The 14,237-nt window shown below is 41.2% G+C and overlaps 2 protein-coding genes and 1 long non-coding RNA gene across 3 annotated transcripts; 2 read left to right on the top strand and 1 right to left on the bottom strand.

Moving 5' to 3' along the window:
* Positions 1-3,172: 3,172 nt before the first annotated feature.
* ndufab1b (NADH:ubiquinone oxidoreductase subunit AB1b) lies at positions 3,173-7,201 on the bottom strand. The gene is made up of 5 exons (XM_028600161.1): positions 6,968-7,201; positions 5,770-5,889; positions 5,092-5,179; positions 3,551-3,671; positions 3,173-3,443 (listed from the first exon to the last, which is right to left on the bottom strand). The coding sequence occupies exons 1-4, from the start codon at positions 7,136-7,138 to the stop codon at positions 3,580-3,582; spliced, it is 471 nt and encodes a 156-aa protein (XP_028455962.1). The 5' UTR covers positions 7,139-7,201; the 3' UTR covers positions 3,173-3,443; positions 3,551-3,579.
* Positions 7,202-7,543: 342 nt separating this feature from the next.
* On the top strand, positions 7,544-11,820 carry dctn5 (dynactin 5). Its single transcript, XM_028600160.1, has 6 exons — positions 7,544-7,743; positions 7,919-7,987; positions 8,129-8,247; positions 8,481-8,592; positions 10,591-10,693; positions 10,784-11,820. Exons 1-6 carry the CDS (start codon positions 7,696-7,698, stop codon positions 10,879-10,881), a joined length of 549 nt encoding a protein of 182 aa, XP_028455961.1. The 5' UTR covers positions 7,544-7,695; the 3' UTR covers positions 10,882-11,820.
* LOC114569979 (uncharacterized) lies at positions 9,812-10,164 on the top strand. The gene is made up of 2 exons (XR_003694441.1): positions 9,812-9,898; positions 9,933-10,164. It is a non-coding gene; the product is annotated as an uncharacterized LOC114569979 (long non-coding RNA).
* Positions 11,821-14,237: the final 2,417 nt, after the last annotated feature.

Genomic DNA, 14,237 nt, shown 5'->3' with positions numbered 1-14,237 from the left:
TTGCAAAAGGATGACGTGAGGAAACCTTTTTTCAGTAAGTGAAAACCACCATGAGCAATGTACAATCCCCAAGGCTGCCAAGCAGCTTCCCGACAGGGCCAGAAGAGGGGGGATAAAGGAGGGTGGGAGAGGAGGGAAGCTGGCTGGTGAAACTCTACTACTTTTTAATGTTTAATAAAAATAATGTGACTCTGTTTTTCTCTTGACTTAACTATCCTGTGAGCAAATGCTATATTAAATCATAATGCACACCCAACTGCTCCTACTGTCGATCAAAAGCGCTAAGGCTATTTTTTTCTTTTTGACACAAAAATAGAAAAAGAAAAACTGTGAGAATCTGCTGTCTTTATTTTTTAGTTTTGTCATTTTACGTTCAGTATGAATCCACAAAACCCTGAAAAGCTTTAGTCTAACCAGCACAAAGATGTGGGTGGGTGGGTGGGGGGGGGTACAGCACTGAGGGTGGAAATGGGAGTCGCTCAGAGAGACTATGCAGTGGAGTGTTGAACCCAGGCTTCCATGTCCACCTTGGTTTTTTTTTGCTTTCTTTCATAAAAAATAAAAATAAAAAAAATTCCCGAACCTTTTTTTTTTTTTTTAAAACAGTTGAGATGGAATTCCCAGTAATATTCCTCAAACATGATGTGCCATCGTTGAATCGTAGTAGTACTACTACTACTACTACTAATAATAATAATAATAATAATAAAAAAAACTTCATTACCTAGCAACCGTCGGGCCAGTTGTAGCAGGAGAGGAGGACAGGTTAAGATTTGCGAAGTCCATTTCTTTATTTTCACAGCTTGTCTCCTCGATAAGCCGAGGGGAGTGAGGCCGGTGAAACTGCAAATTTTACACAACTACAATGTTTTTTTAATAGAGATTCTATCAATCCAGTGTGTAGTTGGATCACCTGTAAACCTATTATGCACATTGCTTTGGGAGACTGTTGAAACTATATATATATATATATATATATATATATATGAGAATATAAACAACAGTGTCTATAATCAACCAGAGGAAGTCTTCCTCTCTTACAAACAAAACGGGAAGTACCTTTTTATTTTCAAATGTCTTCCTCGGGTTATCAAAGGACTTGTGTGTGTGTGGGGGGGGGGAACTGCACTTTTTGAAGGACAATCTTTATTTGTATGGGTATAAAAATTGACAAAAACGAAGTTGCCTGATATTACAAGGTATAGAAAACCAACTCCAGTGTGCTCTAATAATGAATGTCTCCTCTGATGCTGTCTGTTTGGTTTCATTTAATCTTTTTATTCTCCTTCCTTTGTTGCTTGGTTTGTTCTGTTTTTTTTTTTTTTCTCTATTTTTCTGGATTTTAGTGCTCTTAAGAGAATCTGTACTAAGGTGTAGAGTAGTAAGTAGTAGGTCTTCTGTTGGCTGTACTCGTATACTGATTACTGTTTGTAACCCTCTGGCTCCTGCAGCCGTCATACAAAGCTGTAAAACTTGGGTACAACCCACAATAAAAGACTAACAATGACTCAGCGGTTTCCTCTTGGCTCTTTATTCCTCCTCATCTGCTTCTTGGTAAAACCAAGTAATATTTGTAATCATTTAAATCTAAAATGTAATTTAACCCTTGTGTTGTCTTCCTGTCAACCGTGAAAAAAATCACTTTTTTTTCTAAATTTATTTGCCTTTTTTCAGTTTGTTTTTGCTTTTTCCAACATTTAAAATTGTTAAATTAATCTTCTACACATTTTCAGCGCTTATTTCTAAGTCCCATATTTTCTGATATAAAACAAAAATTGAAAACTGGTCAATTTGACCCGAAGTCAACACAAAGGTAAAACCAGTGGTAAAGAAATATTGGATATATTATACTTGAGTAAAAGTCCTGCATTCACACTTCCGCTGAAGTATAAGTACAGAAGTAATGTCAGAAAATAAAAGTACTGGTTCTGCAGAAAATTGTCCCAGTGACATACACTCACCTAAAGGATTATTAGGAACACCATACTAATACTGGGTTTGACCCCCTTTCGCCTTCAGAACTGCCTTAACCCTTGTGTTGTCCTTCGGGTCACCGGGACCCAAAGGACAACACAAGGGTTATGTACTTCCGTTTATTTTGTTGAGAATTGCTCTCTAAACCCTGTCTCTTGTAAAGTAAGAAAGTTTGTTTCTAGAGCACATTTAAACACAGTTTAAGCTGGGCAAAATGTTGTACAAACAAGCACTAAGGTGCTGTATTAACCCTTGTTTTGTCCTTTGGGTCACAAGGACCCGAAGGACCACACAAGAGTTAATTCTTTGTGGCATTGATTCAACAAGGTGCTGGAAGCATTCTTTAGAAATGTTGGCCCATATTGATAGGATGGCATTCCCCCCCCACACCATTATACCTCCACCAGCAGCCTGCCCAGTGGTAACAAGGCATGACTGATCCATGTTCTCATTCTGTTTACGCCAAATTCTGACTCTACCATCTGAATGTCTCAACAGAAATCGAGACTCATCAGACCAGGCAACATTTTTCCAGTCTTCAACTGCCCAATTTTGGTGAGCTCGTGCAAATTGTAGCCTCATTTTCCTATTTTTAGTGGAGATGAGTGGTACCCGGGGGTCTTCTGCTGGTGTAGTCCATCCGCCTCAAGGTTGCATATGTTCACAAATGCTTTGCTGCATACCTCGGTTGTAACGAGTGGTTATTTGAGTCAAAGTTGATCTTCTATCAGCTGGAATCAGTCGGCCCATTCTCCTCTGACCTCTAGCATCAACAAGGCAATTCCGCCCCCCAGGACTGCAGCATCCTGGATGTTTTTCCTTTTTCAGACCATTCTTTGTAAACCCTAGAAATGGCAGATTGTGAAATACTCAGACCAACCCATCTGGCACCAACAATGCCACGCTCAAAGTTGCTTAGATCACCTTTCTTTCCTATTCTGACATTCAGTTTGGAGTTCAGGAGATTGTCTAGACCTGGACCACCCCCCTAAATGCATTGATCTCAGTGAAAAATCTTGGAAGGACTGAATTCTGTTTTGTGGGTTGAGAAAATAGTATGACTTTCAGACTGAGACTCTACTACATGGCTTGTATCAAAGCCACACCTTTATTTTCTGATTTTAATATTCATTTTAACTTGACATGTTAATGCTCCTCTTGTCATATGGGAATGAATATCACAGCAGAGACACACAACTATACAGCATGTGTATTTATTGATCTATTCATGAGAAATTATACATCGAAACCACATTGTAGAGCTGCAAGGAACAAAAAAAAAAAAAAAAATCAAAACTGTGATAACTTCTGAATTTTGTTTTTCTCTAAGCTCCGAAAGAACATGTTCATTTAAATACAGTCGGACACGGCAGCTGACGTCGACGATGCCCTAATGCACAGAAGAGCAGACGGGGAGGAAGTGGGAAATGTACTTCCTGCGGGGGTCAAGATGGGGGAGGTCAACCTCTCTGGAAGAAATACACAATACTGGTGAGTAGTGACTACACAGGAACCAATGAGCCAACAACAGAATGCACGTGTGTAACTGAGATGGTGGAGTGACAGAGAGACTTGCCTCTGTAGTGAACTATAGCAGAGAGCACATTATTCATAAACGTCCTTCTTGTCTGCGATGTACTGTACAATGTCCTCGGGAGTCATCAACTTCTCTGCTTCTGCGTCGGGGATCTCAAAGCCTACAGAAGAAATACACACAATAAAAAAAAAAAAAAAAAAAAAAAAAAAGTCCGAAACGCAGGCTCACGTTTTCTGTAAAGCCCGAGACGCACCAAGACGATGATCGGCCATTGGACAGTCTGGCGAGGTCGGTGACTCGAGTCTGTTCGGTGTCGTCCGTCCGAGGGGCCGTCGGCGTTCATTTTGACCGATTTGACATTAATAATGGGCGGGGTGGGCACTGCCCGCAGTCAGACTAAATGACCCAACTGATTGGTAGAGTGCCAACCCGGAAAAGGGGAGCGGAATGAGCGTGACTAGAGGGTCTAGTGACTAGATCTTTTTTCTTTTTACAATTATTTTTTTTGGGGGCTTTTCCCTTCATTGGATAGTGACAGTGGATAGACATGATGGGGGATGACACGCAGCACAGGGCAGCATTCGAACCCGCGCCACTGCAAAGGACTCAGCCTACATGGGGCGCACGCTCTTACCGGGTGAGCTAGAGGCCTCCCGACGAAAAGCTTTTAAACTGACCTTTGTCGATCTGAAATGAAGACAGATTCAGCAACTGCATCGTCTATTTCTCGCTTAAAATGTTTTCAGAAACACGTTTCGGTGAACTATTTTAGTACAATATGAGATCGTATTCTGAACGAGCCGCCATGACAGTCTGTCGGTCACCAGACCCAGACTGTCACCAGACCCATGTGACGCGTTCGTCCAATCAGCTGCTGGTTTTCATTTTTGGGCGACAATACAGATTAGCGCCGCCTGCTGTTATGGAGACGTATTACGTCTCGTCGCTTTGGTGTGTTCCGAGGGTCTTTTTTGACCAACTCGGGGAGACCGATCATTCCAACTGGCTTTTCTGCCGAGGGTCCTATCCTACATACAGACTAAATGTAAAAATAAATCTTTGTTTGGTACAGATCCTCACAAAAAAAAAAAAAAAAAAAAAAAATCACACTTCATTTTTTTTTTTTTCCCCAATGATGATACAAAAATTATCATTCCCTCCAATATCATGAATCATATCACAATATCAGTCAAAATAATCGCAATTAGATATTTCCCTAATTTTGTGCAGCCCTACTAGCTGCCACTAGAGTGCGCATCGGGCCACATTTTTCTGTCTGAGCCCGGCCGCGTCCGACAGAGCCGGTTAAAATCTTGTTTTTTTTTTTCCTCATACTAATGACACATGTACGTTTGTAGGAAGGTCATTCGGAAAGGTCAACAGATGAGCCCATCAGCGCACAGGGAGAAACAAGCGCACGTTAACACAGGCGCGCACCTACATGTTAAGCTTTTTTAAATTTAAAAATGTTCAATGCCTTATCGCGCTGATGTGACCCGAACATCATTTCTAAATATCTGTCCAAACCCGGCCCGGTTCGGGTATCCATCCTCTAGCAGCTACACGACGTGCTGACTCACCAAACTCATCCTCCATGGCCATGATGATCTCCACCTGGTCCAAACTATCCAGACCCAGGTCTTTCATGAAGTGGGAGGCTGTCTGCAGCTGTGGAGCAGGAAGGAACACGGACATTAGAAACGCCATTTCTCACAGTCGCTGGCATTTTAGTTGGATTGTGAACAGAAGAGGATGGCATACTGAGCCATGTTCAGCTCTGTCTGGATATGAATCATTGATATTACAAACAGACACTGACTAGCATTTATTAATGATTACTTCTCATTAGCTGGATGATTTACCTACAGCACAAAGTAAAAAAAGCGTACTTTATCAGCCTATCACGTACACCAAAGAAGAACTCAATGTCTTGTTTGCAGGTTATAATAAAATCACTGTTCAAGCAGGTCCAAAATTGATGATAGATAAATCCAATATAATAATTTAAAAAAAACAAAACATTCAAATTCAAGGATTTGAGGTTTTTCTTCACATTTTAAAACAAAAAACATCATCACATCATGTAACCTGTTGAGTAACAGGCACAGCGCATCAATTGTTCACAATGCATTCCTTGTTTTAACTGTCAGTGAGCTGAAGCAGCAGGCCTGATTTTCTATGCTAGTTGATCCTCTCTCTCTCTCTCTCTCTCTCTCTCTCTCTCTCTCTCTCTCTCTCTCTCTCTCTCTCTCTCTCACCTTCTCAGGGTTGATCTTGTCGTAGAGCTTGAGGACATACATGACGCGGTCTTTGATGGTTTCTATGGTGAGGGGGGGCAGGTCCCCATACTGTCGGCACAAAACGCCCACTGAGGGGATCTAAGGATGAAGAAGGAAGAGCAGAGGGGAGGGTCAGGAGCAGGGATGATGAGGTGGACAAAAGCCATCACACAGACAGCGAAGAGGCAGTGATCACACAAAGATACCAACTCCTGAATCAGCTTGAAGCTATGTATGTGCTCTTTCCATCTGTGGGTCAAAATGTTAGCAGGCTGGAGCTCAAAAGTGCTTGTTAAGCAGGGTACTATTCCACTATTATTCATGCATTCATATCCAACAGGTTACACTACAGTAACACTCTCTTTCCTGGGTTGTGCTGAAAAATAACAGAAAGTGGCTACAAGCAAACCTGAACACTTGACTCCAGTACTTGCCATCACTTCTAGCTCCTAGTGCAATACAAAAGCAACTTTAAATTCCTACCTATAGTCTTTAAGCACTTATATGGTTTGACTCTCCAATACTAATAATTTATGACCTACTTAACAGCAGTCTGGTCTTGATTTCTTAGATTATCAGATGTTTTAACTATACTGAAACAAGAAAAGAGATCCAGTGAGGGTGCTTTTTGCTTTGTCAAACAAACTACCTGATGACCTGAGATCAGTCCCAACTTGTATTCTTCCCTCTATTGTTATGGCTCCATTTAATTAAATATGCTATAATATATAAATACCATCGTCTTTACTGACTTCAGGTAGGCTAATATATAACTTGCATTATGCATAATGACTTGTAACTTGACATCATCCTTATTGTGACCTTTGAGGCGATTAGGTTGAAATGTAAGCATCCTCCATATGGCTCCAGATTACAGGGGACACAGGGGCCAACAACACAAATGTGTCAATGAACTCACCTACTTTGCTAACTAGCTAGCTAGCAAACAAGCAAAACATGGCTGTTGTGTTATCAAAAATATAACGTTACAAGGTTTCGTGGACTTCGGGCAGGATGTCATGCCAACAGATTTTTTACTTATTGTAAAATAAACTGCTTGCATACCACCATGCAAGTTTAGCGGGCTAGGTCAGCCTGACAGTTTTGAAAGACGTCGGTAGGTCACAGCAGCGAAATGACGCTAGGCCACGGCTGTTCAATGTTACCGGAGACTCACCCTGCTCTGACCGACCCACCGCGTCCTCCGGCTGTCTGCGGCAAAGGATAGAGGTCGGTGAATGGCTGCTGCCGGGGCGACAGCGGCTCTGAAAGCCAGGTTACCGGAGGAAAGCCTCAGCGAGGGCCGGGCGAGCGTGCGGGCGCACTGCTGCAGGACACGGGCCGCCATGACGGAGAAAAGTGACTCTGGTGGTTCCCAGCGTGCAAGGCGAAGAAGAAACGGGGTCACGCATGCGCACAACTCAAGCTGTTTTTATTTTTGCATCTTTATTTAATTTGTGCTGTCTGTTTTTTTTACTAAATAGACTAACTAACTATAAACATTGACTTTGATGAAAGGTAAAATGCAAAATTGCAGAGGAGATAGAATTCAGCTCAGGGAAGAACAATCAATAACGGATTAGTATAATTGTGTAATAATTACTTTACCAAATGACCTGGAGGAGCAAAATACTTAATATATTTATAACTAGTATACGATACAACTCAAATATAAATGCTAGTGGACTGTTTTTCAATTGTTTGGAATCCATCGATGATTTGGCACTCAACTGATATTGTCTGAACAACCATTCATAGAGTCTGCAGAAGAAGAAAATCTGGGTGCTGACAGTAGAGCTGAGAGCAAAAGCAAAACAGATAAGAGGATTATTATTGCTGAATTATCCTCAGTCCCACTGTCTTAAATATTTTTATTATATATATATCTTATATTTTTTCCTAGCCATGGAGTTGTCGGAAATACTGTACAATAAAGCAGAGTACATTGAGACGGTAATGTGTGATTTTCAAGCCGTTGTTAGCTAGCTAGTCGCTTGCTATTTGGCTAACCGAAGCTAAACGGGGCGTTGGATAACTGAACTAATTGTTTGTGCTCAGTTTAGATAGACAGTAAAGACAGAAACACACTTTATTACAGTTATTAACCATTTCTGTCGTTGCATTTCAGGCTTCTGGCAACAAAGTGAGCAGACAGTCAGTGCTGTGTGGGAGTCAAAACATCGTACTCAATGGCAAAGTAAGGAAAAACAAAGATAAACCTGCCTGACGGTGTAGTATACAGCTTTCTGTCAGGGCAGTTATGTTGTTATCAATGTACTCTGTTCGGCTGTGATATATATATACCTTACTGTGTGTGTGTGTGTGTTTTCTCTTCCAGACTATTGTCATGAATGACTGCATCATTAGAGGAGACCTGGCTAATGTCAGGGTGGGCAGACACTGTGTGGTGAAGAGCCGGAGCGTCATTCGACCACCTTTCAAGAAGTTTAGCAAAGGGTAAAGCATCCTTCTCTAATGGCAAATTGTAGCAGATTGATATTCTGTCAGTTTATCAAATATTGGCTAATTGTTTCAGCTGGTATACAATAGAGTGCAGTCTTTGCGCCACGAAAGAACAGGCACAATTACAGGCTGTATGTGGAGTACGTGGTTTCTGTTTGCTTCATGCCCATTAAACAAACACCTGAACGTCATCTCTTTCTGCTCCCGCCCTCCATTGCTCCCTCCAGAGTGGCGTTTTTCCCGCTGCACATCGGAGACCACGTCTTCATCGAGGAGGACTGTGTGGTCAACGCAGCACAGATTGGTTCCTACGTCCACATTGGCAAGAACTGTGTCATAGTGAGTGGAATGAAAGCACACGTGTACACTGAGACACACACACACACACAAGTCGCAGAAAAGGATGATGGAGACAAAGCTCTGCCACAGTAAGCGGGGACATAAACAGAAGCAGTGTCTCCTCTTGCCTGTGGTGAAGCAGTCACATGGTAGTCATGTTCAGACTAACTGAGCGCAGCAGCAAACTGCAGGAAGGCTGCTTTGAGCATGCACAGACCTTTGATGGAATATAAAAAGGAACACATTTCATTAAAAATTTCAAATGTTATTGCAGTTGAGAAGTTTTGCCACAGCAGGAGCAGATTACATTTTATTATCATTGCCCAGCTAGATTCCACAATTAAAAAAAAGCTTAATTTAAAATGCTTCTATAAACAGAGAAGTCTGGTATTTGTGCATAATTATGTCTTGATTCTGGAATTTAATTTTAGTACAAAAAGTGTTTAGTAAATAAAAGTAAAACAACAGGCAAGTACCCTGAGATATTAACAGAGTCCAAACAGTCATACTTGAAATAACACAATTACTTGACTGTGCAGGACTTAATGATAAACAACAGATAATGTAACAAAAGCTAATTAAAAAAGCAGGAACAATTTAAAATGGTGGATATGCAACATACACTTCATACCTAGCCCAATCCCTGTATTATCCCGTGAAAAGTACATTCTGGGAGTAATTGTCACTATATACACACAATATTCCTATGATTCTTATTGTCTTCATCTGAGTCGGACTGACTGCTTCCCCGAGTTGGTCAAAAAAGTGCCTTGGAAGACACTGAAGCGACGCCGACTTGAGCGTACGTAGAAGTAATACGTCCTTAACAGCAGGCGGCACTAATCTGTATTGTCGCCCCAAAAATTAAAACCGGCGGCTGATTGGACAAACGTGTCACGTGGTTCTGGCTTCTCCCAAATTTCAAAGCCAGACCATAATGGCGGCTCGTTCGGAATACGATCTCGTATTTTACGAAAATAGTTCACGAGAAACGTGTTTCTGGAAACATTTTAAGCGAGAAATTGGCCGTGCAGTTGCTGAATCTGTCTTCATTTCAGATTGACAAAGGTCAGTTTAAAAGATTTTTGTCAGATTTTGAGAGGCGTCCGTCACTCATCCCGCTCGTCATTTCTGGGTTAGCGCTCCACCAATCAGATTGGTCATTGAGTCCGACTGCCCGCTGGCCGATTCAACAGGTAAAATCGGCCCAAATGAAGGCCGACGGCTCCTCCGACTGACGATGACACGGAACACACCGAACAGACTCAAGTCACCGACCTCGCCAGGCGGCCGATAATCAGGGTTGGTGTCTCAGGGCCTTTAAGGCCCTGAGACACCAGGCCGAAGGTTGTCCGTCAGCCATTGTTGGCCCGTCGCTGAGCGTTGTTGCCCTAGTTTTTGCGTTGTGTTCCACACCGTTGGCACAAGTCGGTGTCTTTTTGGCCAATTGAGCATGTTGAATTTGCGACGGAGCCAATCGGTGAAAGAGATCACTCTGATGGCTGTTCAGTTTAAGCGAATCAGTGCATGAGAAGAGAAACGGAAGTGAGAAAAACAAGCACGGGCCTGAGATCGAAAACAAACTTGTTATATCAGGTAAGATTTTCTTTTTAACCTTTTAACTCATTAGCAGAAACAGTTTGTAATTGTGTGATTGTTTGCTAGCGCACGATAAATACAATTTGTTCTTTCAACATCGGGCTGTCTTGTTAATGTGCTAATTAGCATAGTGTCTTGAATCCCTGTCAGTATTCCGGTTTCCCATTTTGAATGACGAATACAGACTACCGTGACCTGCTGGTATGGAGTGTCACGTATATCCTCTTCACACAGGCTCAGAAGAATGCACATGCTAGTTGGCCTTTGGCTGTACTGCTTACTGCTTAGTTCTTCTGAATAGCCATAATCGATTGTTTACCACAATGTTATAAACAGAATGAAGAGAAAACACTTGGAGTCATTCAGAAGTTTAATTTTAGTTTGGTGTATTGTGTGCAGGGTCGTCGCTGTGTGCTGAAGGACTGCTGCAAGATCTTAGACAACACCGTGCTCCCTCCTGAGACCGTGGTGCCGCCTTTTACGGTCTTCTCTGGATGCCCAGGTTAGCTACACGCCACACAAACGCACACCTGACCCCTCCACTTTATGTTGATCTGTCAGGTATTTACCTGTGTTTGTCTATATCTCTCAGGTCTGTTTTCAGGAGAGCTCCCAGAGTGCACGCAGGACCTGATGATTGATGTAACCAAGAGTTACTACCAGAAGTTCTTGCCTCTCAGCCAGATCTGAGTCCTGCCCCCAAAACCGTCAGCAGGATCCACACCCTTTCCAACCAGTTCCAGGTCAGGGTTGGGGTCGCTCATCAGAAGTGGACTCTGAGAGCTCACCTTCTATCCTTCACTTCCCAGAGGCCCTGAGTTTCTCAGCCCAAGGACAAACATTTGGTCCTATTACGAACCCTTATATGATTCTAGTTTTTGAGTATGAGAAAAAGCACATAAGGAATCAAATGTGATATAGCTGCAGAAGGCACTTTTGTATGTCTGCAGCTCCAAATTGCAATGAAAGTCTTTACTAAACTGCAAACAGAATGATCATGTTTACCATCCCAAGCCGATCAGAGATGCCTTCTAGGGGCACGGATAAAAACCGTCAATCTACAGGCGCTCAGTTTTAGATATTTCTTTCTGATGAACCTAATCAAGTATATTCATGTAGTGTGATACTTTATCCTGGTCAGTGTGCTGTGGAGAAACTCAAGTACCTCTGTGTGGCTGCTGCAAGTACTCTCTGACAGCAGCTGTAGATGAAGATGAGAAAGTGAAGGAATGAAAGGAAGGTGAAGGGTGGAGCTGTGTAAACGGCATGGACCAAAACAATAGCAACAACAGTTGTGATTAAGGATGTTGCTTGTACATGTTTGTTATTCATGTCCACATTACATTTGGGGAAGCGGAGCAGCACACTCCTATCAGCAAATTGTGAAAGGTATTCTGTTTTAATCTCTGTCATTTTATTTCTAATGTTGAAGAACCTGTTTGCTTTCTCCTTAACTTAATGTCATTATGTTTCAAATTATCAAACTGCAATGTTAATTTGAATATGTTAATATGTGCAGGACAGACCCCTGTGCTTTGCCTTTTTCTGTAAGCATACAATAGCCAGAGTCAACATCAAACAAAGTGCAGCAATTCAATAAATATAATATGAGAAATGCTTGAAAATCTGCCTCATGTATGGACTCAGCTCTGTGTGCTCTACAATGCCAAACGCCTCACCACCTAATCTTCTGTTTGTGTGTGTGGAGCATCCATGTGTCGCCAAAAAATACAATGAATACCTTTTTTTAATTTATTCTGAGTCTAGACGATGTATTATGAGTCTGGACCGATGTGGATGTAAACTGCAATTTGACAGGTTTGCTTTACAGATGTTTCACTAGGAAAGAAATGCATTCAACACGTTTGTTAATAAGAATACACTGTATTGGTATTAAAAATATAAACAAGACTTGTTTACAAGAACATTCCACAGGGCAACTTTAAGCTTCTAGCTAGCACCTTTTAAAGTGCCCTGTGGAGATTTATTGTAAACAAGTTGTTTAAAATTTTTTTTATTCATGTTTACTTGCTAGTTAGAGGTCCTACTTTTCTGCCTTTGTTGGTGCATTACTGCCACCTGTTGGAGAGTACAATGGAAACCATTGGCTGGACTGTTTGAGTCACGTGTGTGTGTGAGTGATCTAAAAAAGAAAAACTTCATAGCACTACTAGAGGTCAAAAACTCCAAAAGGAACCTTTTAAGATAGGGGTAGGATATATCGCAGTATCATGTTGCGCAATAATATATCTAGAGGTGCAAGATATATCGACTCAATATCGTTATCGAAAGTGTCGCAATAAGTATGCAATATTTAGTTTATTTTTTGGAGCGCTGCGTCCCGTCCGTTGGCCGTATGGCTTAGTTGCGTTTGATTTAGAGCCCGCTTGAAACACTAAAATGATCATGTTTCATTGGCCAGTTACCGTGTCACTTGGACATGTTAGTGCATGTCAGTGCACGGGTCCACTACGTGACAAACCCTATGGAGCATACCACGGGTGTGCATATTACCACAGAGTGACAGTGTAAGTGAACAAATAAACAACAAAACGGAATGAATCAGAGAAGAGAAAGAAAAGTTGTGTCCTGTTCTCTTTTTTTTTTAATATATTTTATACTATCCAACCAGTAAAACATGTCCTGTTCTGTAGACGTTATTTATTTATTCATGTTGGACCAGTCCAATAGGAGAGTCAGTTGAAATAAAACTTGTTTAATTTGTTATGAATCTATTTTGATGAGTTTCCCCCGTAACTTTTGTAATTTTACAGGTTTAAAAAAATCTAAATTAATATTGATATCGCAATATCACATTTCACGTGCAATCCTACTTTAAGATAGTAGAAAGCAACAAACTCAGTTTATCAGAATGTGAGTTTTCAGAGATGGACATTAATAATGCTACACTACAATAACAGAACTTTGCAGGCTTGTGTTTCTACTTTTTCTTCCTGACGTGTGGAAAAAGTGGGTTTTCTACTGCTATCCTCTGGCACCACCTAGTGGCTTAATGCAGGGCTAAGTTAAACATCATTTCTGTGAGACTTTAATAACCTATGTTCAGAATTTTACATTTTCAACCTCTTCTACTCCTACTTTTCCAAGTTAAAGAGCTACAAGTTAACAGATAAAATGCCTGTGCGACAGGTCATTCTAGAAACCACATTAATTTAATATTAAACAAATCTGATTTTGTGAAGCAAATAAGACAAATCCATTGTTTTCCCTTTTTTTTTTAATGAAAACAGTCCATCCAATTGCAACTCAATGGTTTTATTTATTTTACAATGTGAACCACATATATCATACCAACAATTAAATGTTAAGTATATAGATTAGCCATTTATTATTATTTTTCAAACAAATAAGTATCAAGAAACAGCCGATAATAGTGTTGGCTCCAGAGACGTGGCACGAGTCAGCCTTTTGAAACAATGTGGATGAAGGCCGGTGACTGGCTCAGGGGAAGAAAAGAAAAACACAAAGTGCCCCCTCTATTATAACCAGGCTAATCAATGGGGGGGTCAACACTGCAGGTTGAACAGCAGGATTAGAAAGACGGCACAATCCTGCTCATAGTCGGGGGGCGCTATCCTTTGATAGTCTGAATTTTAGGTTCTTCTTCCTGTCAGCAGACACTTCACATCTTCCCTTTAACTGACATGTTGTCATGCAACAGAAACACTAGGAGGTTATAACTACTAATTTGTAACAACACGCGCACCATTTGGTTTCAGTTGAGAATGCTACCAATGCCAATGTGGAGTGTTCGACACAAAACAGCGAGTGAAGTGCCTGGAGAAAAAAAAAAAAAAAAAACAACTAAAATGCATTCCTCTAAAGATAAGCGTGTGGACAGGCCGGTATTTACTCCATCTCCAACACCATATTCTGCCATTAGCACACCCAGAGCGTAAAACTGTCTAATGGACTCTAAATGTGACTTTTAGGGAGAAACATAGATCGTTCCTGTGTTACATTATTCACTACACTAGACCTGTGCTAGCTGAAGCTACCCAGAATGTACAATAAATCGTGCTTTT

The sequence above is a fragment of the Perca flavescens genome, chromosome 15, assembly GCF_004354835.1.
Source record: "Perca flavescens isolate YP-PL-M2 chromosome 15, PFLA_1.0, whole genome shotgun sequence".
NCBI classification, from domain to species: domain Eukaryota; kingdom Metazoa; phylum Chordata; class Actinopteri; order Perciformes; family Percidae; genus Perca; species Perca flavescens.
Note: the sequence above shows the minus strand (reverse complement) of the source record. Positions and strands in the feature narration are given on the sequence as shown.

Coding starts and splice junctions, on each gene's coding strand:
- ndufab1b (XM_028600161.1), bottom strand. CDS start 7,138: ATGGCGGCCCGTGTCCTGCAGCAGTGCGCCCGCACGCTCGCCCGGCCC. Junction 5,890..6,967: donor GGTGGGTCGGTCAGAGCAGG/GTGAGTCTCCGG, acceptor CTTCATCCTTAG/ATCCCCTCAGTGGGCGTTTT. Junction 5,180..5,769: donor ACAAGATCAACCCTGAGAAG/GTGAGAGAGAGA, acceptor CCTGCTCCACAG/CTGCAGACAGCCTCCCACTT.
- dctn5 (XM_028600160.1), top strand. CDS start 7,696: ATGGAGTTGTCGGAAATACTGTACAATAAAGCAGAGTACATTGAGACG. Junction 7,988..8,128: donor ACATCGTACTCAATGGCAAA/GTAAGGAAAAAC, acceptor TTTCTCTTCCAG/ACTATTGTCATGAATGACTG. Junction 8,248..8,480: donor TTCAAGAAGTTTAGCAAAGG/GTAAAGCATCCT, acceptor TGCTCCCTCCAG/AGTGGCGTTTTTCCCGCTGC.